Source organism: Muntiacus reevesi, chromosome X, assembly GCF_963930625.1.
Source record: "Muntiacus reevesi chromosome X, mMunRee1.1, whole genome shotgun sequence".
NCBI lineage: Eukaryota > Metazoa > Chordata > Mammalia > Artiodactyla > Cervidae > Muntiacus > Muntiacus reevesi.
Window position 1 is genome coordinate 98,081,875 of NC_089271.1, and position 24,871 is coordinate 98,106,745.

General features: G+C 45.3%; 1 protein-coding gene across 1 annotated transcript; it reads right to left on the reverse strand.

The window, feature by feature from the left end:
• Window positions 1–1,696: 1,696 nt before the first annotated feature.
• GABRQ (gamma-aminobutyric acid type A receptor subunit theta) lies at window positions 1,697–16,678 on the reverse strand. The gene is made up of 9 exons (XM_065917002.1): window positions 16,530–16,678; window positions 14,463–14,551; window positions 9,499–9,566; window positions 7,949–8,169; window positions 6,460–6,542; window positions 5,659–5,796; window positions 4,971–5,123; window positions 3,179–3,416; window positions 1,697–2,504 (listed from the first exon to the last, which is right to left on the reverse strand). The coding sequence occupies exons 1-9, from the start codon at window positions 16,676–16,678 to the stop codon at window positions 1,697–1,699; spliced, it is 1,947 nt and encodes a 648-aa protein (XP_065773074.1).
• Between the last annotated feature and the right edge of the window lie 8,193 nt (window positions 16,679–24,871).

Consider the following 24,871-nt stretch of genomic DNA (forward strand, 5'->3'; position numbering starts at 1 on the left):
ATGTTGTTATATATACAATCTTACACACACCAATATAGACTTACACTGATGTACATAGAACCATACAGCTTCTCAAGTGATTGTATGTGCATGCAGAACTAAACAATACAGATTGTATGTGATGTAGACAACACCCAGGTATACACAGAAGCACAAATATAGGAACACAGTTAACAGTGTAAGTGGCTGAGGAGCTGCAGGAGAGGCTACCTACATAGGAAGGAGGGACATCAGCTGAGTGCTTCACCAGTCTTGCTCCCCCACCTCCTTTATCAATGAAGTGGAGCTGCTTGGCAAGTTGGCATGCAGCCTACTGCCTTCTTCCCTTAGGATCCCACTAGGTGGGCAGAGACCATGTTCAGTGTGCTCAGTTCACACCTATTGGCTGGTCACTGGCTTCTATCTGCAGCTCCAGGTGCTGTAGAATGAGGTCTGATGCCTGGCACATAAGCAGAACCTGATGGAACACACCCTTTTGTAAAAGAGAGGGGCAAGAGGGGACAGCTTCAGTTGACAGAGTTAGGAGGACAAGCAGAAGGAAGAGCGAGTGGGATGACTCCACCCCTCACTGGATGCATGCCCTCAAGCATGGTACATAAATTCCATTTTTCCCCCTCAGAACACTGGAGACAATGTGCTTTGCCTTCCCTGCCTGACAGGATTCTTGTGAGGGTTCGACAATGTGATGTGTGGGTGAGTTTGTTGACACTTACTATGTACTAGACAAACAGAAAGAATTATTATCTAGACTCACAACAGTTGTTCATCTGCAATTCTAGATTAGATGGTGAACTTTCCTAACCCTAGTCTTCATTCACCAAGTGCTTGCACTGTGTCTAGTGATGATCAACCCAGCATCTGACCAGACAGATGTAACTGAGCCCCTATCTTCAAACATTTTGAAGCAGAAACATACACAAGAGAAGTTTCAATCCCTCCAAAGATGCTGGCTCAATCTGAGTAATCTCCAATCCAGCATCATCATGCTCTGCAAGCTCCTGCTGGAAGCATGCTGTCTCACTTATCCTGACATCTCACTCAGCACCCCTACCCACCCACCCTGAACCAGAACACTACACTCAAAATGCAACAGAAGAAATACTGGGGGAAAGGCACTTGCAGAATCCCCAAGTTCCCTAGAGCCACCCCCTGCACTTGCAAGAGATGGCTAGTCCTTATACAACCCAGTTTGGCTTTCTCTTGTGAAACCCTAAGCAGAGGATGAGCAAGGACCATAATCACTAGAAAGGGTGAAAAAAAAAACAGAAGAAAAAACTAATGAAAAAGAAAACTCAACACTTCAGTGGGACAGAAAAGTCCCCAGAAATGTTTTTGTACACAGGGCTCGGATCCTTCTTGTCCTCCAACTTGGCTCCTCTCTGTCCTGTAAACATTTCCATGTGGCTTTTCTGTCTTAATTAGGTGTTAGAAGTCATTGACAACATGATAGTCTTCAGAAGGAAAGGAAATTCAGTGTTCTTTACCTCAAACTCCTTCTCAATCCCTTCCCTTCTGGCCAGTATACATCCTTTTCAACTACTCCCCACATCATGTTTATAAAGAAAAAGGTGGAATAGACTCAAGTGCCCAATAACTATAAAGTAAAATGAAGACAGAAAAGAAGGCAAAATGGAACAAAAAGGAACTACGAAAGGAGCACAGCACAGTGTCCCTGCCACTTGGGGACACTAGGGAGCTAATAGATATGATACACCCAGTACACAATGTTGAACACCACGAAGGCAAGAGGGAAGAGGAGCCGGGAGCATCGGTCAACCTTAGGGATGTAGTCAGGGTGAAAGAGATCGGAAGAGAACCCTTTACTGAAGGAGCAGCCAGGGCTTGGGGGGAAACTGTCATCAGACTCTGAGTTGTTCTCCTTGTCTCCATCAAAGTCCATAGAATCATCACTATAGAGGATTCGGGTACTGTCAACTTTACGCTTGAGTTGCTTCTCAAGGTCAAGGTAGCCGCTCTCAACTGTGACATCATCAGGTAAGCTATGGATATCACGAAGGGTGTTACAGATCTCCTGAAGCTCATAGGTTGCTTCTTGTACACGCCTCTGGCCATGGACAAGCAGACGCCTCCTGCTGGGGCCATCATCTTCACTCTCATTGGAGTCAGAGCTCTCTTCAGGATCTTCTTCTGGGTCATGGGTCTCAGCACAGTCATGGGCCTCAGGATGGTTGTGGATTTCAGTGGGAACAACACTATTATCAACATCAATGCCATTAACTCGAATTTCGTCGTGGTGCACCACCTGCTCTGAGGTGGACGGGAGATCACTCAGGCTTTCTGTGGTGGCCAGAGAGGCCCCATCAGAGAGAGAGGACAGCGAACTGAGGCTTTCTGAGGAGGCCAATGGTGCCTCCTTTGTGAGGGAGGCCAAAGAGCCAAGACTTTCTGGGGTTGCTAGGCCGGCCCACCGTGGGCTGGAGGGAGGAGAGTCAGTTTCATCTTCTAGGTGAACCTGGTCATTGAATGCTGTATGAACAACCACTGTTGGGGAGGGAGGAGAGGGAGGGCTTTCCTCGTCAGCATGATTGATGGGCTCGTCCACCGGGTAAACTGCCTCTTCTCCCCGTTGTCTCTTGTGCGCATGGTGCTGAGAAACAGGACCAAGAGCCTGTTAGAATATACAAGGCTGTTAGCATCCAGGGCTGTTGCTGCCCACTCTGGAGTGCTGCATAGTGGGTAGAGGCAAGACCTCCTCAGGCAGGTGGGGGTGGGTTCCCTGTGAAGCAGGGACACTAACACACTGCCAGCAGCAAAAGACTCAGCATGGCTTTTGGAGTCAGAAGAGCAAAGGAAGGAGAGGTAGGTCAGCCTCTCTGGTGTTTCTTCCTTGCAGCTTCCCTGTGTTCCCTTTCTTTCTGGCTCCATGGCCTACTCTTTGAAGCATGCTGAGTAGACCAGATCTGAAGCCCAAAGGTCTGGGGGAAGTCTATCTCTGCCACTTGTTAGCCTTGTGACCTTGGAAAATGACTCAACCTATAAAGGAGTGATGATATATTGTTCTACTTCTGTCTTATCTGGTGTGTGTGTGTGTGTGTGTTTGTGTGTGGTGTGAAGATGAAAGGAGCTAAGAAATTCAAAAGGTTCAAGTGCTAATCTTAGGTTTAAGAGGTGCTCAAGGAAAGTGGATTGTCATTCAAAAAGCCAAACCTGCTCTGCCTCTTGGTAGCGGTAGCGCTCCATGACTCTTAGGGCTCTTCTGAGTTGCCTCTGAGAATGCCGGGATCCTCTTCGGTTGTAGAAAAGGTAGTTGATGTAGACATACTCCACCAAGGACAAGAACACAAAGAAGAAGCATACGACCATATAGATATCAATGGCCTTGATACAGGAAAATTGGGGGAATTTATCCCGCAGATGTGAGTTGATGGAGTTCAGGATGAGCATCGAAGTCAAACCTATAAACAACACGGCACAGTTAGTTCCCTCAGGAGGCTGAAGTTCCTGCACAAGCCATCAAGTCCACATCCCACTGGAAGGGAGCAAAGGCCATCTCTGAGGTCAAGAGGGCCCTTAGCAAAAGGCCTTTAGGCTTTCCTGGCTTAGGACCTTGGCTCAATTGCCCTTTTAGCTTCTTCACCCCCATCTTTAGGCCGAGCCTGTACTTCAACAGTTCAGTGACTTTTGCTTTTAGGATCAAGTCAAGAATCTCTAGCCATGGTTCATAGTGAGTTACACATCTAGCCCCATTTTACCCTATGATGCTTCTTCCCTTTTTTGCATCCTAGTATATAGGCTTTCCTGTAATCCATCCCTCAGAAGGTTTGGTGAGCACTAAAATATTACACAAATATAAAGGTTTAGTGTACTGTGTGCTCCTAAAGAAGAAGGCTAAAAAGTCTGCCCCAAAGATGGTGAAGGAGAAAGGAGACCAGGGTCTGGGATAGACAGGCATTCTGAAGAGTGGGACCAAATATATTTGGGAGCTTAGGCCCCTCCCTGGTACTGCTCAGAAGTCTTCGATGCTCCCCGTTGTTTAGACATGAAGTTCCAACTGCTTAAAGTGGAATTTGAAGTTATTCCCAAGTCAGCCCAGGCTTTCTTCCTGATACTCTCCCCACTTCCCCAGTTTGTGCCCCAGGTGAAAGTGTGAAAGTTGCTCAGTCATATCCGACTCTTTGCGACCCCATGGACTATACAGTCCATGGAATTTTCCAGACCAGAATACTGGAGTGGGTAGCCTTTCCCTTCTCCAGGGGATCTTTCCAACCCAGGGATCAAATCCAGGTCTTCCACATTGTGGGCAGATTCTTTACCAGCTGAGCCACAAGGAAAGCCGAAGACTACTGGAGTGGCTAGTCTATCCCTTCTCCAGTGGATCTTCCCGACCCAGGAATCGAACTGGGGTCTCCTGCATTGCAGGTAGATTCTTTACCAACTGAGCTACCAGGGAAGCCCTAAATACCCTGCAATTTACCTTTTACCTGTAATCAAGCTAGTTCCTCTTCCAGGGAATGCTGGGACTTATGTTTCTGCCTCCTAGAAGTCTTCAAAATCCAGGTTGAGCAGTACTTTCCTACTGCAGTTATAGCCAAGAAGACCCAGGTCATTTCTTCCTCTGGACTCTGACTGTGTGTATCTCAGCCTTTGTCAAGGGCAGTTTATCTAGAAGCCCTCTGCTGCTTCACAGGCATTTTGATATGCTTCTTAATCAGTGTTTCTTGTGTTCCATTTCTAATGTAAATTTGTGACTTATCCATTCATTTATGTATCCAGCAAATAGAAATTCTGATAGTTTGGACCCAAAATATCAAGATCCCAACCCTGATGTTTTTTGCATCTGTCTCCAATGTTGGTCTCTCTGCTGGGGGTTGGCTGGGCACCTGTACAAATGCCTGTTAGTCAGGCCCCATCTTGTTCCCTTGCCTGTGCAGTCAAACACTGCTCATTACTCTCAACTTTTTTCTGAGCAAGATGAGCCAAGTTCTTCCCTGAGATGGGGACAGGCTTACCGACTGTCACCCTGGCTGCAGAAGATTCATAGTTCATCCAAAATGATATCCAAGAAACAACAGTGGTGAGGACGCTGGGCCAGTAGATCTGCACAAGGTAACTGGTGACTTCCCTCTTGACCAGGAACCTCAGGATCAGGCGCACATAGGAACCTGGCCAGGAGACAGACTGGTATTAGGGTGGCAGGGCTGAGGGGATTTTCAGGGTGAAGTACAGGATGGCTGAGGGGAAACCAGTGGCCACTTCAGCCTCTGTTATCCCAGCCTGGGCAGTCTGCAAACCTGACCCCTTTTGCTGCCTTAAGGCCAGTGACAATGGCACATATTAGCAGGCCCATGTAGCAGAGCAAGTCTGCTATCTCTTCCTTCCTTCCTCAGTTGCTCCATGTCAACTGAAGCTGAAATGGGAGAGAGAGGAGATATTTCAAAGGTGCCACAGATGGAGCAGCTGGCCCCGAAAGGGGGCCCGTGGAGTGTTAAACCCGGCCAAGTACTGCTGCACTCATTTCCTCACTAGCAGAAGGTAAGCCTCTGGGACTTCCTGAAGAGGGTTTTGCAAGCTGTCCAGAACAAGAAGGGAATAGAAAGAAGGTAGAAGAGATTCTAGAGGTCAAAGGCAGAGGTCACCAGGAGTTCCCTAGCATACAAAAGGACAAGAGACAGGAGAGAAGGAGGGGGTCAGACCCACCTGTGTAGAAAAACACCTCTTTGGTACTGATCGTCTTTCCCAGGAAGCTGAACTGAGGGATGTGAAGCTTCTCTGTCCCCTGGACGGCATTCCCACTGCCTTCCCAGTAGAGCAGGATGTCGTCAACTGTGTAGCCATCTACAGGGGCGAAGTGAGCAGAGTCAAAGGAAGCAGGCACAGGTGACTTTCATACCAGAGGAGTTTGTGAAAACCAAAGGATAGTCGGAACCCGCAGTTTGCAGTTTTGTGGGTCTGACCTTGGGGCAGCGGGGCACATGAAAAGAGAACTTTCAGTTTCTTATCCAGGAAGGAAAGCAGAGTAGACAGATGTGCCATGAGCTTATGCACAAATTCCCCAGGGCATGGCACATTCCCGTATGGGACTATTTCCATCCTGAAGGATGCCTTCTCCCAGATGCCATATATATAAATATATATATATATAAAATAAATAATAAATATAATAATGAATATAATACAATCATAAATATATAATATATAAATATAAATATATAAAATATAATAACAAATATATAATAATATAAATATTATATATAAATATATAAATATTTATATTATATATAAATATAAGTATAAATATAATACTAAACATTATATATATATATATACACACACACACCCCTGTCTGTCCATCTGTCTGTCTATCTATCTACCTAGGAGAGAAAAGGGCAGGGAGGGAGTAGGGGACATATGCAGTCTCTCTCACTGTCAAGTGCACCTTTGGTTTCCTCATGTCCCCACACCAGGAAGGAAAGAAGGGGCCATGGGAGACAAACGTACAGCTCTCCACCTCCAGTTTGCAGGTCTGCTTGTCCAGAGGGAATTTTTCCAGGTTCATGGAACAAGCTGCTGTGGTGGTGAGCCTGCAAGCAAAAGCAAAAGGAAGGGGAAGGTGAGTGCAGCCCAGGCGAGTAACTGTTCCTGAGAAAAGTGCAGGGGTGGAGTGGGGAGAGGCATCCCAAGGACTAGCCCACACTGCCTATGTTAAAGCTGGGTTCTCCTCTTCCCGTCTTGTTTCCTTCTTTCTCTTCCCCTCCCTTCCTTCCCTTCAGAGGAAAGATGAGTTGCAGTAAAGATGAGTTGTGTAAGGAGGAGAGAGGAAATCTGTATGTGACAAAGAAACCAAAAAGTGGTGTAGGACTAATACAGATGAGAACAGATGTATGACATGTCAGGAAACCTTGGGGTGTCAGAATGGGAAGGACCCTGGAGGAAACTGAATGCAGAGTCAGAAAGGGAACTTTCTGGCTGAAGCAGCAGCAAGGCTGTTAAGAGGAAACCACGACACTGAAGCAGCTGAAGCACTAGATCTGATGTATGTGGTGTGCACACACTGATGTAAGCAGCGATCCAGACACACCTTTGGCCATGAGTACTGCCCCTGCAGCACATCCATCTCTGTGCATCTGCTTATGAGTGTACTAAAGTGAAAAAGTGAAAGTGAAGTCGCTCAGTCATATCCGACTCTTTGCGACCCCATGGACTGTAGCCCACCAGGCTCCTCTGTCCATGGGATTCTCCAGGCAAGAATACTGGAGTGGGTTGCCATTTCCTTCTCTAGGGAATCTTCCCGACCCAGGGATCAAATCCAGGTCTACCACATTGCAGACAGGCGCTTTAACCTCTGAGCCACTAGGGAAGCCCAAGTGTACTAGGGCTTAGCAAATGCCAGTGACTGTAAATGGGCAGGAGGGATTAATATCTCTGAGGTTAGCTATGGAGTAAAATTTCAATTGCCATGTGGGAAGTCCTAGAGAAGAATCTGAGGAGGGATCTTGGAAGACCTGGGGCCATGAGAAAAGGGACCAGTGGGGAAGAGGATTTTACAAAAGCTTTCTGCAGCCCCAGCTGGGAGCCTCTGGACCCCTCTCTGTCCTGCTCTTCCCAGGTGCCACACTTGTCTCTTTCAACTCTTAAAGTGACTTCCATTTTGTACAGTAGGTGGTTTGTATGTCTGTGTGTGTGTGTGAAAGAGCTATACCCTAGTAGCTACCTGTTGGAGAAATTTTCTGAGATAAATTTATCTCTTATACTTGTCTTACAAGATGGTTTGTAAGAGATGAGGCTGTGAGGAGGGCTTTGGTGACCATCTATCATGTTACAAATAGACCAACGAGGCGTTCCAGGGTGCATACATTCTGTTTGTACTAAGCCATAGGCAGTAGATGCACAACTGTGCACCCCTGGGCCCCCTGGATGCTGCATAATATATGACCAAAGGCAGAGATCAGTCCTGCCAGGGTGATCCCCAGGTCCCTGGGGAACTCACCGGATGCCATACCGCACTGTTCCATCTGGGTGAAGCTGAAACACGCGATTTTCCACAGTTGCATCATGAACAAAAGCCTCCTTGCTATTTAGAAAGTAGCAGTCAGGGACCCACAACTTCTCAAGCAGCCGATAGTCCAGGGTCAAGTTAAGGTTGGTCTCATGATACGCTAAACGTGGATCTTTCCAGGTCTGATGAAAAAACATCGTAATGGTATAGTCCTGAGGAAAGAAAGGTAAATCCCAGTTGTAAGTGGGGTTGTTCAGCTTTCGGTCCTCCGAGTTTGTGTGTGTGTGTGTGCATGCCTGCAGGTATATGAAGTTTATCCTAAATATAGACAAGTAATGAAACATGTAAGAATGTTCAATGTTAGGGATAATAAAATGAGCTCCATATAATTACAATTCAGGTTAAGAAATACAATGTTCCCAATAACTTTCAAGCTTCAGTGTATCCCCTGCAGAACATATTTCCCACATCTCCCAGCAGTAATGCATTATCTTAACTTTTAATGGTAATAATTTTGCTTTTTACATTTTTTCTCCATGTTTTGCTAAGTTTTATTGCCTATACATTTCTAAGGAATGTATTGCTTACTTGGACTTATTTAAATTTCTTTTCTGAAAGAAATCACACTCTCTGTGTTCAGACCTTGCTTCTTTCGCTCAACATTGTGCTTGTGTGTTTGTTCAGCTTGATGTTGATAATTAAATTTCATTCACTTGTATTGCTGGATAATATTGCCTTATATGAATATACTATGTATATTACTATGCGATGACACCATACATACTAAAACCACAATGAAATAACAACTATGAAGCCAAAGTTCCAGTTTATATCCCCACTAAGTGCAGATGAGTGTTCCCAGTGCTCCTGCCTTGCCAACATTGGTTTTGTCTGACTTTTGACTTTTTGCTGGTGCAGCAGGTATGTAATGGGCTCTCACTGTGGTCTTATTTTGCATTTCACTGATTAATAATAAAGTCAAATATCATTTCATAAGTTTATCTGCTACTTGGATTTCTTCACAAAAGTGAAGTTTCTGTTTGCATTTTCTGATCATTTTTCTATTGTTTTAAAATATTCTTATTAATTCACAGGAATTATGTGTATTTTCAATATCAGTCATTTGTGTTGCAAATATCATAGTCCAACCTGAGTTTTCCTTTCAAACTTTTCATACTGGTTTTGTTTCTTTCTTTTACAAAACTGAAGTGCGAAAGTTTTGGCTAAAGAGAATATTATTATAGTTGAAGTTAGCAGTATTTATTTTTGTGTTTTCTGTGTCTTTTTTAAAAAACTCCTTACCTATCCCAAAGACACTAAAACAATATCTTATATTTTAAAAGCTTCACAGGTCTTTCACTTTTAGATCTATAATACATCTGGATTTATTTTTTATTTCAGGTGGTTGTAGTTTCTGAAACCTATTATGTTCCTCCATGTGGGCTCTGCTGCAGGTCATAACAACAGGAGTTGGTTTATGACCCTGCTCCTTGTCTCATGTACCTGGTCCCCAGCCCCAAGGCTGGAGCTGGCACACTTACCATTGTCACTTCTGAGATCTGTTCAATACTGGAGACGTAGATAGACACTCCCACTGGCACAGGGGCACCTACAATACAGGAAGACACTGCTACATTCAAGGTAGGAAAAAGGGTAAAAAACTGCCTGAGTTTGAACCTCATTTTGGCACTTACTAGCTGTGTGATCTTGAAAAAGTTACCTAACCTCTCTGAGCCTCAGAATGGGGATAATGATAGTACTTAGCTCATAGTTAATGCAAGCCAAGCACTTAGAGAAGGGCCTGGCTCACAATGTGCTGAAAAGAAAGGGTCGGGCCAAAATAAAGAAAAAATAAGGGGATGAAACACTCTTTTTCTAAATGCTTTCTGGATAAAAACTCAAGAACAATAAGACCCAAAACAAGATATATGCTGTGCATGAGCATATTTGTGTGAGTTCATGTGAATGTGTCTATGTGTGAGTGAATGTGTGTCTTCGTGTGAATGAAAAGTGAATGTGTGAGCTCTGCATGGGTGGATGGGATCATGTTCGCAGATGTGAGTAAATCTGTGCATGTATTCATGTGCAGATGAATGTGCCAGTGTGCACATGAGTGTATGTGAGCATGCCTGTGTGTGAGAAAAATGCATGAGTGTATTTGTGTACTTGAATGTGTTGTGTGGGAATAAATATGTGAACACGTGCATGTATGTAGCAATGCTGTGTGGGAGTGAATTATAAGTATGTTCCTGTGCAAGTGAATGTTTGTGTATTCATGTATGAGAGCATGTGTGACTGTGAATGTATGTGAGCTTGTTAATGTACAAGGCAATGTGTGAACATGGGTGTGTTTGTGAGCTTGTTTGTGTGTGAGTTAATTTGTGGGTGTGTTTGTATATGTGAGCATGTTAATGCATGAATATATTCATGTGTGAGTGAATTCATGAATGTTGTTTGTGAGCATGTTTGTGTGTGAGTGAACGTGTGAGCACATTTCTGCGTGAATGAATGTGTCAGCACATGTGTGTATTTGCATATATCATGTGGGAGTGACTATGTAGGTTGTTTGTATGAGCCTGTTCACTTGTTAATATATTTGTGAGCATGTCCACATGTGAGTGACTGTATGATTATGTTTGTGTGTGAAAAGTTGTGTTTGGGAATGTAAGTTGTGTTATGGGTATGTGACTGTATGTGTGAGTGTGAGTGAGCATGCTCATTGTGTATATATGTGAATACATTTGTGCATGTGACTTTGTTCATATGCAAGTGAAAAGTGTGATAAGTGATTATGCTTCTACACTCACACTCATCACACTTATGAGTGTGTAAGTGTGAGTTTATGTATGCATGTTGATGTGCTTGAGAAAACATTTGAACATGTCCAAGTGAGTATGGTTGAATGTGTGAATGTTTGTGACTGTGTTTGTGTGTGAGTGAATGTGCAACTATGTTGGTGTGCAATTGAACCCATGAGCATATTCATCTATGTTAGTGTGTCACTATACACCTATGAGTGAATGTGTTAGCACGTTCATGTATGAAGGTGTTTGTGAGTTTGTAAAAATATGGACATGTTTGTGTGTGAGCACGTGTGAATGTGAGTGTCTTCATGTATGTGAATGTCAAACCATGTGTGAATATGTGTCTATGTGTGAGTGAATGAGTGAATTTGAGTATGTTCATGTGAATGAGTACATATGTGAGGGTGTTTGTGTGTATTAATATGTAACCGTGATTGAATCTGTGCATGTGTGTGTGCATGTGTGTGCATGTTTCTCCCTCCTGGCTTTCTTTTTCAGGACTAGGTGTTAGCACTGCCCATCCCAATGTGATAATGGATGTGCAAATGTCATAAATAATAAAGTACTGTAGAAAAAACATTTTTATTGTTTTCTCATTGACTCAGGACTCCCTTCACCCGGCCCTACAGCTGAACCATTATTCTATGTGTATTATATCGCACTGCTGTTATGGAAACAGGCGTAAGGCTTCCAATTCAACCTGCTGGCTTCACTGCAGGCTGACTGCCTAGAAACTAAACTACAAAGTGCACTGGGAATCCATGTATGAATGGCACCTGAGAAGTAAATGGGACTCCGTGTGAGGGCATAACCAATTCCAGCATTCAGAGCTATTGTGAATGATCTCTGGCAAAGTGCTTGTAGTGATAGGGGTTTCTAGAAAGGCAGTTTTTCTTTATTATAGCCTTTCAGGCTCTCTGCATGCCGTTAGAGAAGGATGAAAACTGTGTTAGGCAGGCAACAAGCCCCAGAAGGGCGGGGGAGCCATCCCCTTGGCTATCTCACTCTAGTGTCAAACCTGTAATCCTGGACCACTCTGTATCACTCAGGCAATCCCATCCTTTACAGCAGAGTCCTAGGGATCTGAACCCTAAAGTACCAGGGCTCTGCTTTGTCCAAAGGCTCCCAGTTAAAGGAGCAAGTGGGAACGTGCAATCCACATTCCCCTCAGCAAGCCATGAGTCCTGGCCCAGGAGTGTGACCTGAAGAGGACCTGAGATCTTTTTCTAATTTATCCACATAGAGGGAACACCTTATGTGCTAGCAGTGGTCATAATGAGAGCCTAACTAAGATACCACACCCCTACAAGCATAACAGAGGGGAACAAGTAAGGTGTCTAAATGCTGTCTTTGGGGTGATAGTCTCAGCCCCATATCCCACCGTTGTCCCTCCTGATGGACTCAAGAAGGCAGAAAAAGTGGGAGGGGGGATAACCACTCCCATTCCTCTTGTAAACTTTGCAACCCCAACTCTACTTCCTCCCTAGCATCCATCAGAGTACCAGAGGAAGAGGAGGTAACTGAAGGAGTGATGAAGGTGGTCCATTGACCCTTTGCTCCACACCTATGTCATGCCAAGTGACAAGCTGTTAGGGACCTGCTTCTGCAGCACTACGGAGCCCCACTTCTCTTGCTCAGAAAGAAGCAGCTTTGTTAACTTTCTCTGGCCCCTCCTATGCCTCCTCTTCATCTTCCTTCTCTTCTCAAGGAAGTAACATCTCCCATTTGAAGCTAACCACAGTTGGGTCATGTCTGTGCATATGTGCCAGTGTGCGAAGCCCTGAAACTCTACTTAACTTCAGAATCTGACTCTGTGTACAGTAGGAGTGCTCGGTTACCCCCATCCCTAACCCCCCTGGCCTTGCTCTCCCATGATTGCCCCCTCCCTCCCATAAAAGAGCCCCAGACGTGGAGCCTGTAGTGCCTCCCTCTGTCTAAATGCTAGAAGGTTCTGCCTTATCCTTGTCCTCCCGCCTTCATCTACTCTTTGGCCAAACTGGGGGCCGAGCTTCTATCAGACTCCCCAGGTCTGCATGTCCATGAAGCTTACTGTAATCCAGGAGGTTAGACATCAGGTGTAAACAAATCCAGGTTAGCTCAAAATATGGCGGTGAGGTGCCTTGGAGATCTGTGGGTCAGGAGCACCTGACAACCCCCAGAGATTGGTCCTTGCTCTGTTCCCTCTGCTCCCTCCCCCTGGCCCTGTGTGCCTGCAGAGATGGCAACCTGAAGCAGTGGGGAGAATGTGCTTGATGTACTTGAATGGCTGCTGGTCAGCCTTTGCTGAAAAACATGAGAATGATGAATGGAGGGAAAAAAATGCAACAGCTACACCCTTGACACCTGACATTCGTTGCTTGGTGCAACTGGTCCAGTGGGGTACTGACTGTGCCCTAGCACTTGCCTTCTGTCCTATCCACTCCAACTTCCCAGCCCCTATTGTACACTCACCTTGGATCCAAGGGCTGCACCGCCTTCTGCCCTCACACTTGAAGGAAGCAAAGCAGCAGAGGATACCAGTCAAGTGCCCCGCCCCCAAACCTTCGGGCGCCGGGCAACCAACATGGTCTTCAAGGTGGCTCCTAGGCAGATCACAGAGCCTCTAGTGGTCTACCACAAAGGCAATTGCTAACAGCTGTGTGGCCTTGAGGGCAGAGGCATTGTGTATTCAGAAGACTTCTGTGCATACAAATGTTCTAATGTGAACACTAGCATCCATTAACCCTTTAGAGTGGGCGTCTACTTCTACCACCTGCAGGAATGGAAGTGCTTTCTCTGACTTAGCCACCTTGCTTTTTAGCTCTTTCCTGGTTTCCTTTCAGCCAAAATGTGACTAATGTCTATTTAAGGCACCCCTCCTCTTGTTTGTCCTTGGTCTAGGTTTCCTGGGCATCCCCTCAGCCAGAGAATGCTATTCTTATTCCGAGCGGTCCAGGTAGGTGCCTGTCACTTTGTGCTGTGAGATGGCCCGTCTCCCTTTCCAAAGCCAGGGGCGGGGTGGGGTGGGGTGAGGGGCTAGGCAACAACAACAGGAGAAATTGATGTATCGATTTCCTGGAGTTTGTTACTTCAGTTTCTTTGTCATTTCTCATCTCTGTGCTTGAGATCTGAGGTGTGTAGATTTTACTTAGCAGATAAGTCTATCAGAAGTTCCTAAGGTAATCAGGTGGGAGTCATAAAGATCACGCTGACTGCAGTGTGTGCAATAAACTGAACTTGGTGGGAGCTGAAGGCTTGGGGAGGCTGAGCAGAGGCAGCAGAACCTGGGGCCCAGGTGTATGAAGTAAAGTAGGCAGAGAAGACCATGCTCTTAGTTTTCAACTAGCTGAATGGGGGTAAGTGCCCAGGGTTCAGAGACTGTGTGCACAAGTGGAACATGTGTCCTCCCCACAGATGGAGCAGAAAACTCCAGCCGGTGAAGCACACCTGGGGTGACGAGTGCTTCTGCAGCCCAGGCAATGTGCTTCAGGCTCAGGCCACTGTACAGGAGTGTGGAGGGGGCAGAGAAGTGGGGGAAATGCCGGCAGAAGAGACACAGGTCTGGGACTTGTGGCCTGGGAATGCTCTGCTGGGGTCTCTGGAGGATCAGGAAGTGGGGTCTGCAGAGGCAGAAGGGCCCAGTCCAGAGGAGTGCCCCTGGTCAGCTCACTGGGTGAGGCTGGCTTTCTGTGTCTCAGCTCTAGTACCTGGACGTGTCTTACCTCCAAAATTGGGCCTCAGACGGCCATCATAGTTCGACAGCACCCTGTCCAAAATCTTGTGAACCGTAGCTTCATTTGCACAATTTTTGCTGAAACAGAGAAGTCATTGGTAGGTATTGGTCATTAGTGAATGCTGCACCACTTCTCAGAAAACAAACAGCAAACAGCACCCCGGGCATCAACTCACCAGGGCCTTCTTTCCACCTGCACACATGCAGACACGTGCAGTCACTGATGCAGACATGTGCATCATACATGTACGCATGTCTCCCTGCTCCCTTCCCTTCCTCCAGTGAGTCAGCCAGAAGCACAGCAGTGACGCAGACTCTTCTTTCCCCCTCCCCCTCCACAGCCTTTATCCAAAGGGTGGGGCATAAAGACTGGCTTCTTGTTACCAGGCAGAATTGGGGGGATGGGGGGGGGGAACTGTAGGGGAAGTGGAGAGGAGAGGGTGTGGGCAGGAGTGAGTGCTCACAGAAACCTATTACCTCAAGCCCCGTAAGGAGCCCCACCTTACCATCGGTCTGGATGCACCTTACCCCTTCAGTACCTTCATGAACTGAGCCCACCAGCCTGCATCCTCCACCTCACTTACATTTCCCTTACCTAGGCTGGGGCCGGCATTTTGCTATCACGTCTATGTGAATTTTGTTCTTGTGTACCTCTGTTTCCAAGACTTGGCATGTGACATATGGCACAGGCAGAGCCTTGCTCATGTAGCAAAGATTTATGAGACTCGTCAATCAAACCATTTCTGATCCTTGGGTTTCAGAGCCATCCTCAAAAACACATGCATTTTTGGAGCAGGCATCTCTTTGGCTAAGCGTGTGTTTCCAGCCTAGACGTGTTTTGGGTGAGCACATGTAAGTGGACCCAGAGAGCTGGCCTTTCCAGAAGTCTCTGATGCACCCTTTCAATTCACATAGTCTTTCACTGGGGTCTCTTTTCCCCCAAAGGGGCTGGTGAATGAGATGCCCTGGCATCACTATAACTCTTAGTATCTTTCACACAGTGACTATAGAAGTCAGCCCCTGCAGATCTTGTGTGTGTGTGTGTGTGTGTGTGTGTGTGTGTGTTCACTAGCGCAATCTGGTATCTTGAGTTGAGGACATTGCAGAGCTTTCTGCTGGAACCTTGCCCAAATATCCCCCACCTCCTTTTTCCTCATACATGTTCTTTTCTGGTTTGCCATTTGAAAAATTATTCTCAATCATCTTTTAAAAAAAATCTCAATTATCTTTAATGAGAAAATTTCAAAGTGTGCACATGAATGAGTTCCAAATTAAAGCAACGCATTTCTGTGTGTTAAGGACCACACGCACTAGCCATATGCTAGCGCTCAGGATCTGTGGCCATCACAAACACACATTTCCATGAGATCTCCACGTAAAGGCTGACTGTTTAACATCTCTTCAGGTATTTGCAGACCCAAACAAACTTGAAATCAAACACCAAATCTTCAAATGTTTAATTGGAGTCACTACAAAATTGCACCCATCTCAGGCCACACCATGTTATACATGTTATACATGTTATACAGCCACCAATCGCACTGTCTGGGCTCAGATGAGGTTGAGTCAATAATTTCTGTCTGCGGCATCGGAAAAGGTCCCTCACTGCTCAACACACGCATTCACGAATACATGCACGCGCCTCAGGGAATAGAGAAAAAAATCCGAACTCAAACAGGTGTCTCCACAGTTTTGTGAATTTCCCATCACCCTGTACTCCCACCCTCAATTCTACAAGTGCCAAAGGGCGTGACTGGGAAAAGCTGCCAGGGGCTTGGTCCCTGGGGATGGATTGCAGACCTCGGAGGGAGGGCATCCTTCCCCCCAACTCCTGGGGCTGCAGTTAACAGGTGGGCTGAAGCACCGAGGTTCTATCTCGAACGGTCGCCCCTACTCTCAGCCCACCACCCTCCAGGGATCTGGAGGCTGGGCCGGCGCGCCAGGGATCGGCGAGCCCGGGTCCAACTCTTCCCCAGCCCGCTCCGTCCAAGAGGTCCGAGGCTGCCGCCGGTCCTCTCCTGTCGCCGCCATGCCCCACCTGGCGGCTCCCGCTTACCAGTCGAAGAGGTTCAAGACGACTTCGGGCACGGTGGAGGAGAGCTCTAAGTGGAATTTCGGGGTGGAACTGAGGTCGCTGCCCTCCGCGAGCCAGGTTCTGATGAGCAGCAGAAGCACAGCGGCTCGCAGCATCCCTCGGATGCTCATGGCTGCGCACTCCGGAGCTTTGGAAGGCGCGAGAGGCTGCGGTCCGCCGCCGCCGCCAGGGAATGGGACGGAGCGAGCGAGGACAGTGTGGGGCGAGAGGGAGCTGGGGGGTTGCAAGGAGTCGCCTCTAAGGAGACTGCAGCGAGAGTTTAGGGAGCAGGGGGCGCAGGGGTCGGACCGGAGTCCAGATGCCGGGCTAGTGCCCGACCCGGAGCCTCAGGACGCGCCCGGCGGCTGCAAGGTGCGCTCCGTCTGCAGCCGCTCCAGGCTGCGTCTGGGCACCCAGCCCCGCGCCCGCTGGCTCCGCCCACTCCGACGGTCGCGCTGGTCGAACCAATCCGGCAGGTGCCAGAAGCCGCACAAAAAAGGCGCGCGCTCCAGTCTCCGCCCGCAGCCGGCGCACCGCCCGGCTCCCCGCCCCTTGAGGCCTCCGCAGTCGCGCCCCCGCCAGGCACAGACAGGGGCGGGGCCGGCCTGGGGGAGGGGCGGAGCGTCGCTGCCGGAGGGCTGAACGCGCGTCCTCAGCCGGGCACCCGATGGGTAGTGTTTTCTCTCGGTAAAAAAAGAAAAAAAGAAAGAAAAAGAAAAAAAATTCAAAATGTGCGTGTCTTTTGGAAGACCGTGTGCCCAAGAGTTTTGTTTTTCGCGGTGAAGGGAGTGAGGAAATTTGCTCTGTCTGAATGTACCTTCTGACAGGGCTGCACGCTTCTGGGTCCCCAGGACAGAGATCCGGGAACTGGAAGTGTTCACCGACTGGGGTCACACTGAGGTGTGATGGTCCCAGAGCCAGGGCCGGCACCGTGGAAGGGGAAGGAGGCGAGGACCAGTGTTTCAAGGGATTGAGACCTTGGAGCCGGCGACTCTGACGCTCCTGCATTTGGGGCCCATCAGGTGGAAAAGCCAGAAATTTTGACTAGAGGGCTCTTTTTCTTTCCACTACCTCAAACACTGTCCTATGAAACAAAAGGCTCTCAGAGGATAGGGAAATTCTTCCATCCCAATCCCCTCTGTCCTTCCTATCTCAGATCCTTGAAAAAGCAAGTTCAGAAAGACATCCTTCAGAGCCGTGGACCAGGTGGGCAATTCCTAAGGCATGCCATTGAGAAGGGTTGCAATGAACATGGATTCAATCATGGTTCACTCATGGTTAGCTCGGAGAAGGAAATGGCAACCCACTCCAGTATTCCTCCCTGGAGGATCCCAGGGACAGAGGAGCCTGGTGGGCTGCCGTCTATGGGGTTGCACAGAGTCGGACACGACTGCAGCGACTTAGCAGCAGCAGCAGCATGGTTAGCCAGAACATTCATACAGAGATGGAGCTTTTCTCTCTTTTCTCTCAGTATTTGGTGAAGTGACTTGGGGTTAGTTGTGCTCCGAAAACCTTCAGTTGCCTGCCTGGTTAGTTGGGCTCCTGCTCGCCCCGCACTGCCCACAGTCTGTCCCTTTCCCGGGCAGCCTGTGAACCTCTGAAACCCGGTAGTGAGCAGCCTTGAGCATCCAGGGATGCTTCGAGTCGCTGGGCTCTTGTTGCTCTTCAGAACAGTTAAGTGTTTAACTCTTAATCCCCACTTTTCTTAACCACCTTAGAATCAAACTTTTAGAAAGTGTGTTTCATAGTTTCCTGCCTTTTTTTTTTTTTTTTTTTTAAGGAGCAGATCACCCTCGTGCCTTCCTTCCCCTTCACCCCCACCACTGGAGCAAATGGTTGCCTTCCCACATGAGTGCAGAAACAAAGATGATGGGACCTGTATGTTACTATTACATACAGAAGTGGATCAATAAAACCCATCCCTGTGGCTAGCCGGCCTGCCCTTGTCTCTGATCATCCAGGAATATAGAGAAAATCCTTGCTTGATAAAAGTGGGAGGGTCATTCCAGGTCATTTTGTCCCACCCTCTGGACTTTAATATGGGGAAACTGAGGCCCAGAGAAGGAAAGGGGATGGCCCCAAGGTCACATAGCAGTAGATGCCCAAACTACTTCCAGAATGTTATTTATTTTATTTTTTTTTTTTAGTGTGATTCAGCGATGACTGGAAATTCAGGCAACCACCAGCAGATGGGAGTAGATTTATTTAGATACAAATGTTCCCAGTACCCTGGAATCAAATTCCACAGGCAACTGGTTGGCCTCTCATTTGTCAGGGGAAAATAAGACTGAAGCCTGAAGTTCTATTCCTAGGTGCACCTGTGACTATGGAGATGGTCCTAAAGTTGAGGATGAAGCATTCACTTTCAGACCTTACATCCCAGAGGGTGCTCCCCTATTTCTGCTCTCCCTAGAGGTATTGCTTGGCTGAAATTTTTAACTCACAAGATAAATACCCCCCCCCAAAAAAAGACAAGAAATACAAAAATGACAGTGTAATCTGTACTCGTTGAGCTTTTCTCCAGTTAATTTATTAGAATATCTGTAATTATGCAGATTGAATGGACTTAAACCTGAATATTGAATGGACTTACACCTGAAGCCCACTTTGGCCACCTGATGCAAAGAACTGAGTCATTGGAAAAGACCCTGATGTTGGGAAAGATTGAAGGCAGGAGGAGAAGGTGATGACAGAGGATGAGATGGTTGGATGGCATCATGGACTCAATGGACATGAGTTTGAGCAAACTCCAGGAGTTGGTGATGGACAGGGAAGCCTGGCATGCTGTAGTATATGAGGCTGCAAAGAGTCAGACACGACTGAGCAACTGAACTGAACTGAACTGAAACCTGAATATGGGACCATGATGTAGGAAAAAGAACACTGACCTGGAAGTCAGCCCATTTGGGTTCTGGTCCAGGTCTGCCACATGGCAGTGAATGTTTCAGTTTGGCTGGAGTGTAGGGTGTATTTGGAGTAAAACAAGGTGTGAGGGAGGTAAGAGGCAAGAGATTAGGCGAACTTGGCCTGGTGAGCACCACACACTGAGTGCGCAATAAATAAATGAAGCAAGAGAGAGGGAGTTTTGGACCTAATTGTCCAAAAAAAAAAGAAAAAAGGAATTTGATTTTTATTTTAGAGTCAGCTTGTGCTTTTGAAAAGATTGTGAAAGGGAATGGCTCGATCAGAATGGTGCCTTGGAAGAATCCCTTGTAAAGGAGAAACTGGAAGGAAGAAAAACTGAAGATGATGACAGTAATTAAGATTCAATGAAACCTCAGAATTCCAATGGCATTTTTCACAGAAATAAAAAAAAAACCTACAATTCACACAGAACTGTAAAATACCCTGATGACCCAAAACAATACCAACAAAGAACAAGGCTGGAGATATCACAAGTCTGGATTTTAAACTATTGCAAAAGGGTTGTAATCAAATAGCATGGTTCTGTCATAAAATTAGACACATAGAACAATGGAATAAATTTAGATCCCAGAAGAAAGCCCATACCTATATGGTCAACTCATGTTGGACAAAGGAGCCAAAAAGACTCAATGGGGGAAATGAGTCTCTTCAATACATGGTGTTGGAGAAATTGGATTAACCACATGCAGAAAAATTAAATCAAATCCCATCTTGCACTACTCATAAAAATTACTTTGAAATGGTTTAAGACTTAAATTTGTTGTTCAGTCACTCAGTTGTGTCTGACTCTTTGAGACCCCATGGACTGCAGCACGCCAGGCTTCCCTGTCCATCACCAACTCCCGGAGCTTGCTCAAACTCATGTCCATTGAGTTAGTGATGCCATTCAACCATCTCATCCTCTGTCACACACTTTTCCTCCTGCCTTCCATCTTTACCAGCATCAAGGTCTTTTCTAATGAGCTTAAAGACCTTAAACTGTAAGACTACTGGAAGGAAGAATAGAGGAAAAGCTCTTGACATTGGTCTTGGCAACTGTTTTTTTTTTGTATGACTTCAAAATTATAGGCAACAAAAAGCAAAAATCAGTAAGTAAGGCTATATCAAACTAGAAATCTTTTGCACAATGAAAAAAAAGCCTGTGGAATGGGAGAAAATATTTACAAACCACACAACTGATAAGGAGTTAACACAAAATATAGAAGGAACTCATACAATTCAATAGTAAAAAAGCAAAAAATCAGACCAAAAATGGGTAGAGGAATGGACTATTTTCCCAAAGAAGACATACAAATGGCCAATAGGCACATGAAAAAATGCTCAACATCACTAACCATCAGGGAAATGCAAATCAAAACTACCATGAAATATCACCTCATACTTGTTAGAATGGCTATTGTCAAAAAGACAAGGGACAGCAAAGGTTGACGAGGGCATGGAGAGAAGGAAATGCTTCTGCACTATTGGTGGAAGTATACATTGGTACAATCACTGTGGAAAATAGCATGGAGCTTGCTCAAACTTTAAAAACAGAACTACAATATGATCCAGCAAGCTCACTTCTGGTTATATAAACGAAGGAAATTAAATCAGGATCTCAAAGAGGTATCTGTACTCCCACGTTCATTTAAGCATTGTTTACAATAGCCGAGATATGGAAACTACCTAAGTTTACACTGATGGATGGATAAAGAATATGTGGTACATATACATAATGAAATATGGTTCAACCATCAAATTGAAGGCAAGCCTGTCATTTGGGACAGCATGGATGGAGTTTGAGAGCATAACCCTAAGTGAAATAACTCAGACACAGAAAGACAAATATTGTATGTTCTCGCTTATATGTGGAATCTAAAAAAATCCAAATTCAGAGAAGCAGAGTAGAATGGTGGTTGCCATGGACTGAGGGTGGAGAGAAATGGGGAGAAATAGGTCAAAGGGTACAAATTTCCAACTGTAAAATGAATAAAGTAATTTGGTGACTCAGATGGTAAAAATTCTACCTGCTATATAGGAGACCCAGGTTCAATCCCTGGATCGGGAAGATCTCCTTGGCAAAGGGAATGGCAACCCACTCCAGTATTCTTGCCTGGAGAAGTCCATGGACAGAGGAAACTGGCAAGCATCCATGGGGTTGCAAAGAGTCAGACACGACTGAAGCAACTAACACACACAATGAAAAAGGTATGGGGAATCTAATGTTCAGCATAGTGACTATGAATAACAATAATGCATTATAAACTTGGAGAGTAGATCTTAAAAGTTATCACCACCACCAAAATAAAAATTAAAAAAAACTTATTTTATGAGGGGATGAAAGTGAAACTGAAAGTGTTGGTTGCTCAGTTGTGTCCGACTCTTTGTGACTCAATGGACTGTAGCCCACTAGGCTCCCCTGTTCGTGGAATTTTTCAGGCAAGAATACTGGAGTAGGTTGCCATTTCTTTCTCCAGGGGATCTTCCCAACCTAGGAATTGAACTCAGGTCTCCTGCATTGCAGGCAAATTCTTTACAATCTGAACCACAATGGAGATATTAACTAACCTTAATGTGGTAATCATTTCACAGTATATACATGTGTCAAATCCCCATGTTGTACACATTAAACTTACATATGTCAATAATATCTCAAAAAAGCTAAAACAAAACAAAACAAAACAAAAAAACACCCCAAAATAGTGAGGCTAAAATCTAGAAGAAGAAAAGAACCCAGAAGGGGAAGTCTGGCAAGAAAAGTCATTTTGCCCTGAGGGCACTTGATGAGTCATAAGGGAGTTGTGAGACTGAGCTCTGGTTGTGGTGCCCTCTTGAGAAAAAGGGATAAAAGTTGAAGTCCAAGGCCCAAACAAGTGGGAAATGTGATAAACCTTCCTACCACTTTAAACTGAGACTCTAACCTGTTCAGGATAATGGTGAACTAGCAGTAACCAGCCCTTGCATAGACTTGTAGTCTATATACTCATCATTGGGATGTTCCGTTAAGCTCTGAATTTGGATTAAAGTAGTGTTGGACAGGTAGCATCCCCAGGCATTTGTCAGAAGCAAGTGAAAATACTTTCTATGGGGAGGTACTGTCATCCTAGGCCTGAAATCATTGTTACAAATAATTTTTCAATAATATGTCAGCATATAGTCAGAAGTAACTAGGCATACAAAGAAAAATATGTACTGTGAGTTACAGACAGCAGAAAAGAATAGATGTCAAAAACAAATTCACAAAGATTTTAGACATTAGAATTACAAGACACACTATAGTAACTAATTGATCATATTTCAAAAAAATAAAAGAAAAGCTTGAAAATATCTTCGGGGAACAGAAAATGTCATATAGACAATTTGGGAAAGGATCAAATAGAACCAGAACTAAAAAAATATAATAATAAAATTGAGAATTTAATGGCTAGATGGGTTTAACAGAAGGCAAAATGCAACTGAAGAGAGAGTTATTGAACTGGAGATAGGTTACAGGACACTGTCCACAACTATGCCTGGAGAAACAAATTATGTGTAAAAGAGAAAAAGATAGATCAGAGACATGAGGAATAGAGTGAGATCCAACATACACTTAATTGATGTCCTAGAAAGAGAGGAAAGAGAAATGTGAAAGAAGATGATGACTGAAAATTTGGATCCATTAGAGGCATCATAGTGAAAGTACATAAAATCAGAGACAAAGAAAACTATGATAATAGTTCAAGATGGAGGTGAGGTCCTAATCAAGGGCACAAGTAAAAGAGATTGAAACAAGATGATGGGATGCTAAATCCTGGCCTTCAAAATGCATTTGACTCAAATTTTCCATGAAAAAAAATTAATAAAGATATTGCCCATTTTATTCCCAATTAACAAAGTTTATTTGTTAAAAATTGGATTATTTAGAGCAACCTGACATGTGGGAGCTTCACAGTTGTCATGCTTGAAAGGCCATCTTCCTATAAGTATGTATTTCTTGTCTCATGGGCCATGAAAGAAGCAAGAGTTCTCCATGGGTCTAAAATGCTGGTTGCAGCTGATTTCAAAGGCTCGAGAAATGTGCTTATATAAGGTCTTCTAAGAGTAAGCTGAATAAAAGTGAATCTTCACAGAAAGGCTTCCTTTTGCTTACCCTCTCCCAAACTTTCACTCTGTTTCTAAGGAAAAATATACAAAATAATTAATCTATGCTTCGCAGGATGCCTTATTACAACCTTCAGTCTTGACCATGTACTTCACTCACTGTCTAGCTGGACTGCTGTTGAATTCCTGTAGGGGTTTCCTGACCTGTTACTAGAGCTGTTCATATAATGGCTGGTTGACTGGCCACCTGTCTGGGATGGCCATATAGGGGCATCAGAGTTTCTGTGGACTCCTACACTTCTAAAATTCTCTTCCAAAAACCTAAGCTGAAAAACATCTGTTGGTAAGATCTTCTGAGAGGAATTTCAAGTGTTTTTGCATAGACTCTTTATGTATTTCTTCTATTTGAGGGACAAACATTCTTATATACCCTCTTGAGCCTCCTCCCTAGAAAACAATTTCTCCAAAGAAAATCTTGTGAGAGCTAGAAAGCTTTCTCTGTTGCCTCACCCCAAGCCAATCAGAAAGTTGTCCAACAACGAAGATGTAAACCTACTTCATTTGTGGCATGCAAATATGTCAACACCAATTTTGATCAAATGTCATTAAGAGAGAAGTTGCTAGAATTTTGATTCTGAGTTTGCAGGCGTTCTCTTCACTTTTGTTGGGAATTTACAATTTGCGTATGTCACTGCTTTCCCTCCACAGTCTGCAGAAACTTGATTTTTGATATATAGCATGTTCCAGCAGTATCTTACTCCCTTAGCATGGAAGAGGAGGTATAGGAAGAATGAGCCACCTACTCAAAGGGCTCCGCCCCTCCCCGGAACTAGTTGTAGCATATGTGCTAAAAAGGATTTGACTAAAAATCTGAAGATTTAGATTGGAGTTCCATCATCAGTTACCTAGGCATGTGTCACTGCCTCTGAATCTTAGTTCTCTCATCTGAAATGTGGGAGTGATAATAATGCATATAATGGAACAATATAGTCAGAGGGGAGCCTCTGACCTCGCTAACTTCCGAACTCTGGGTCTTCACCTCACCTAATTCTTCAGCCCCATCAGATTTCTCATAATCTCATTCTGGAAAGACTGCTGTCATTACCACTACTACCCACCAGAGGTCCTCAGCTCTTTTGGTCTAATTGTCGAATGAACCTGTTTATCTAATTGGGCGCCAGGCTGACATGAAAAAAACCCTTCAACTCAACAAGCAAAACAGAGGGGTGATAAGCAAGGGAGCAAAGATCCTTCTGATATAGGAGGTTTTAGGGCACAAATGGATAAACTTCTACACCAGGGTCCTAGCGGCCACCAACTATCCTGTACCTTAGCAGGGC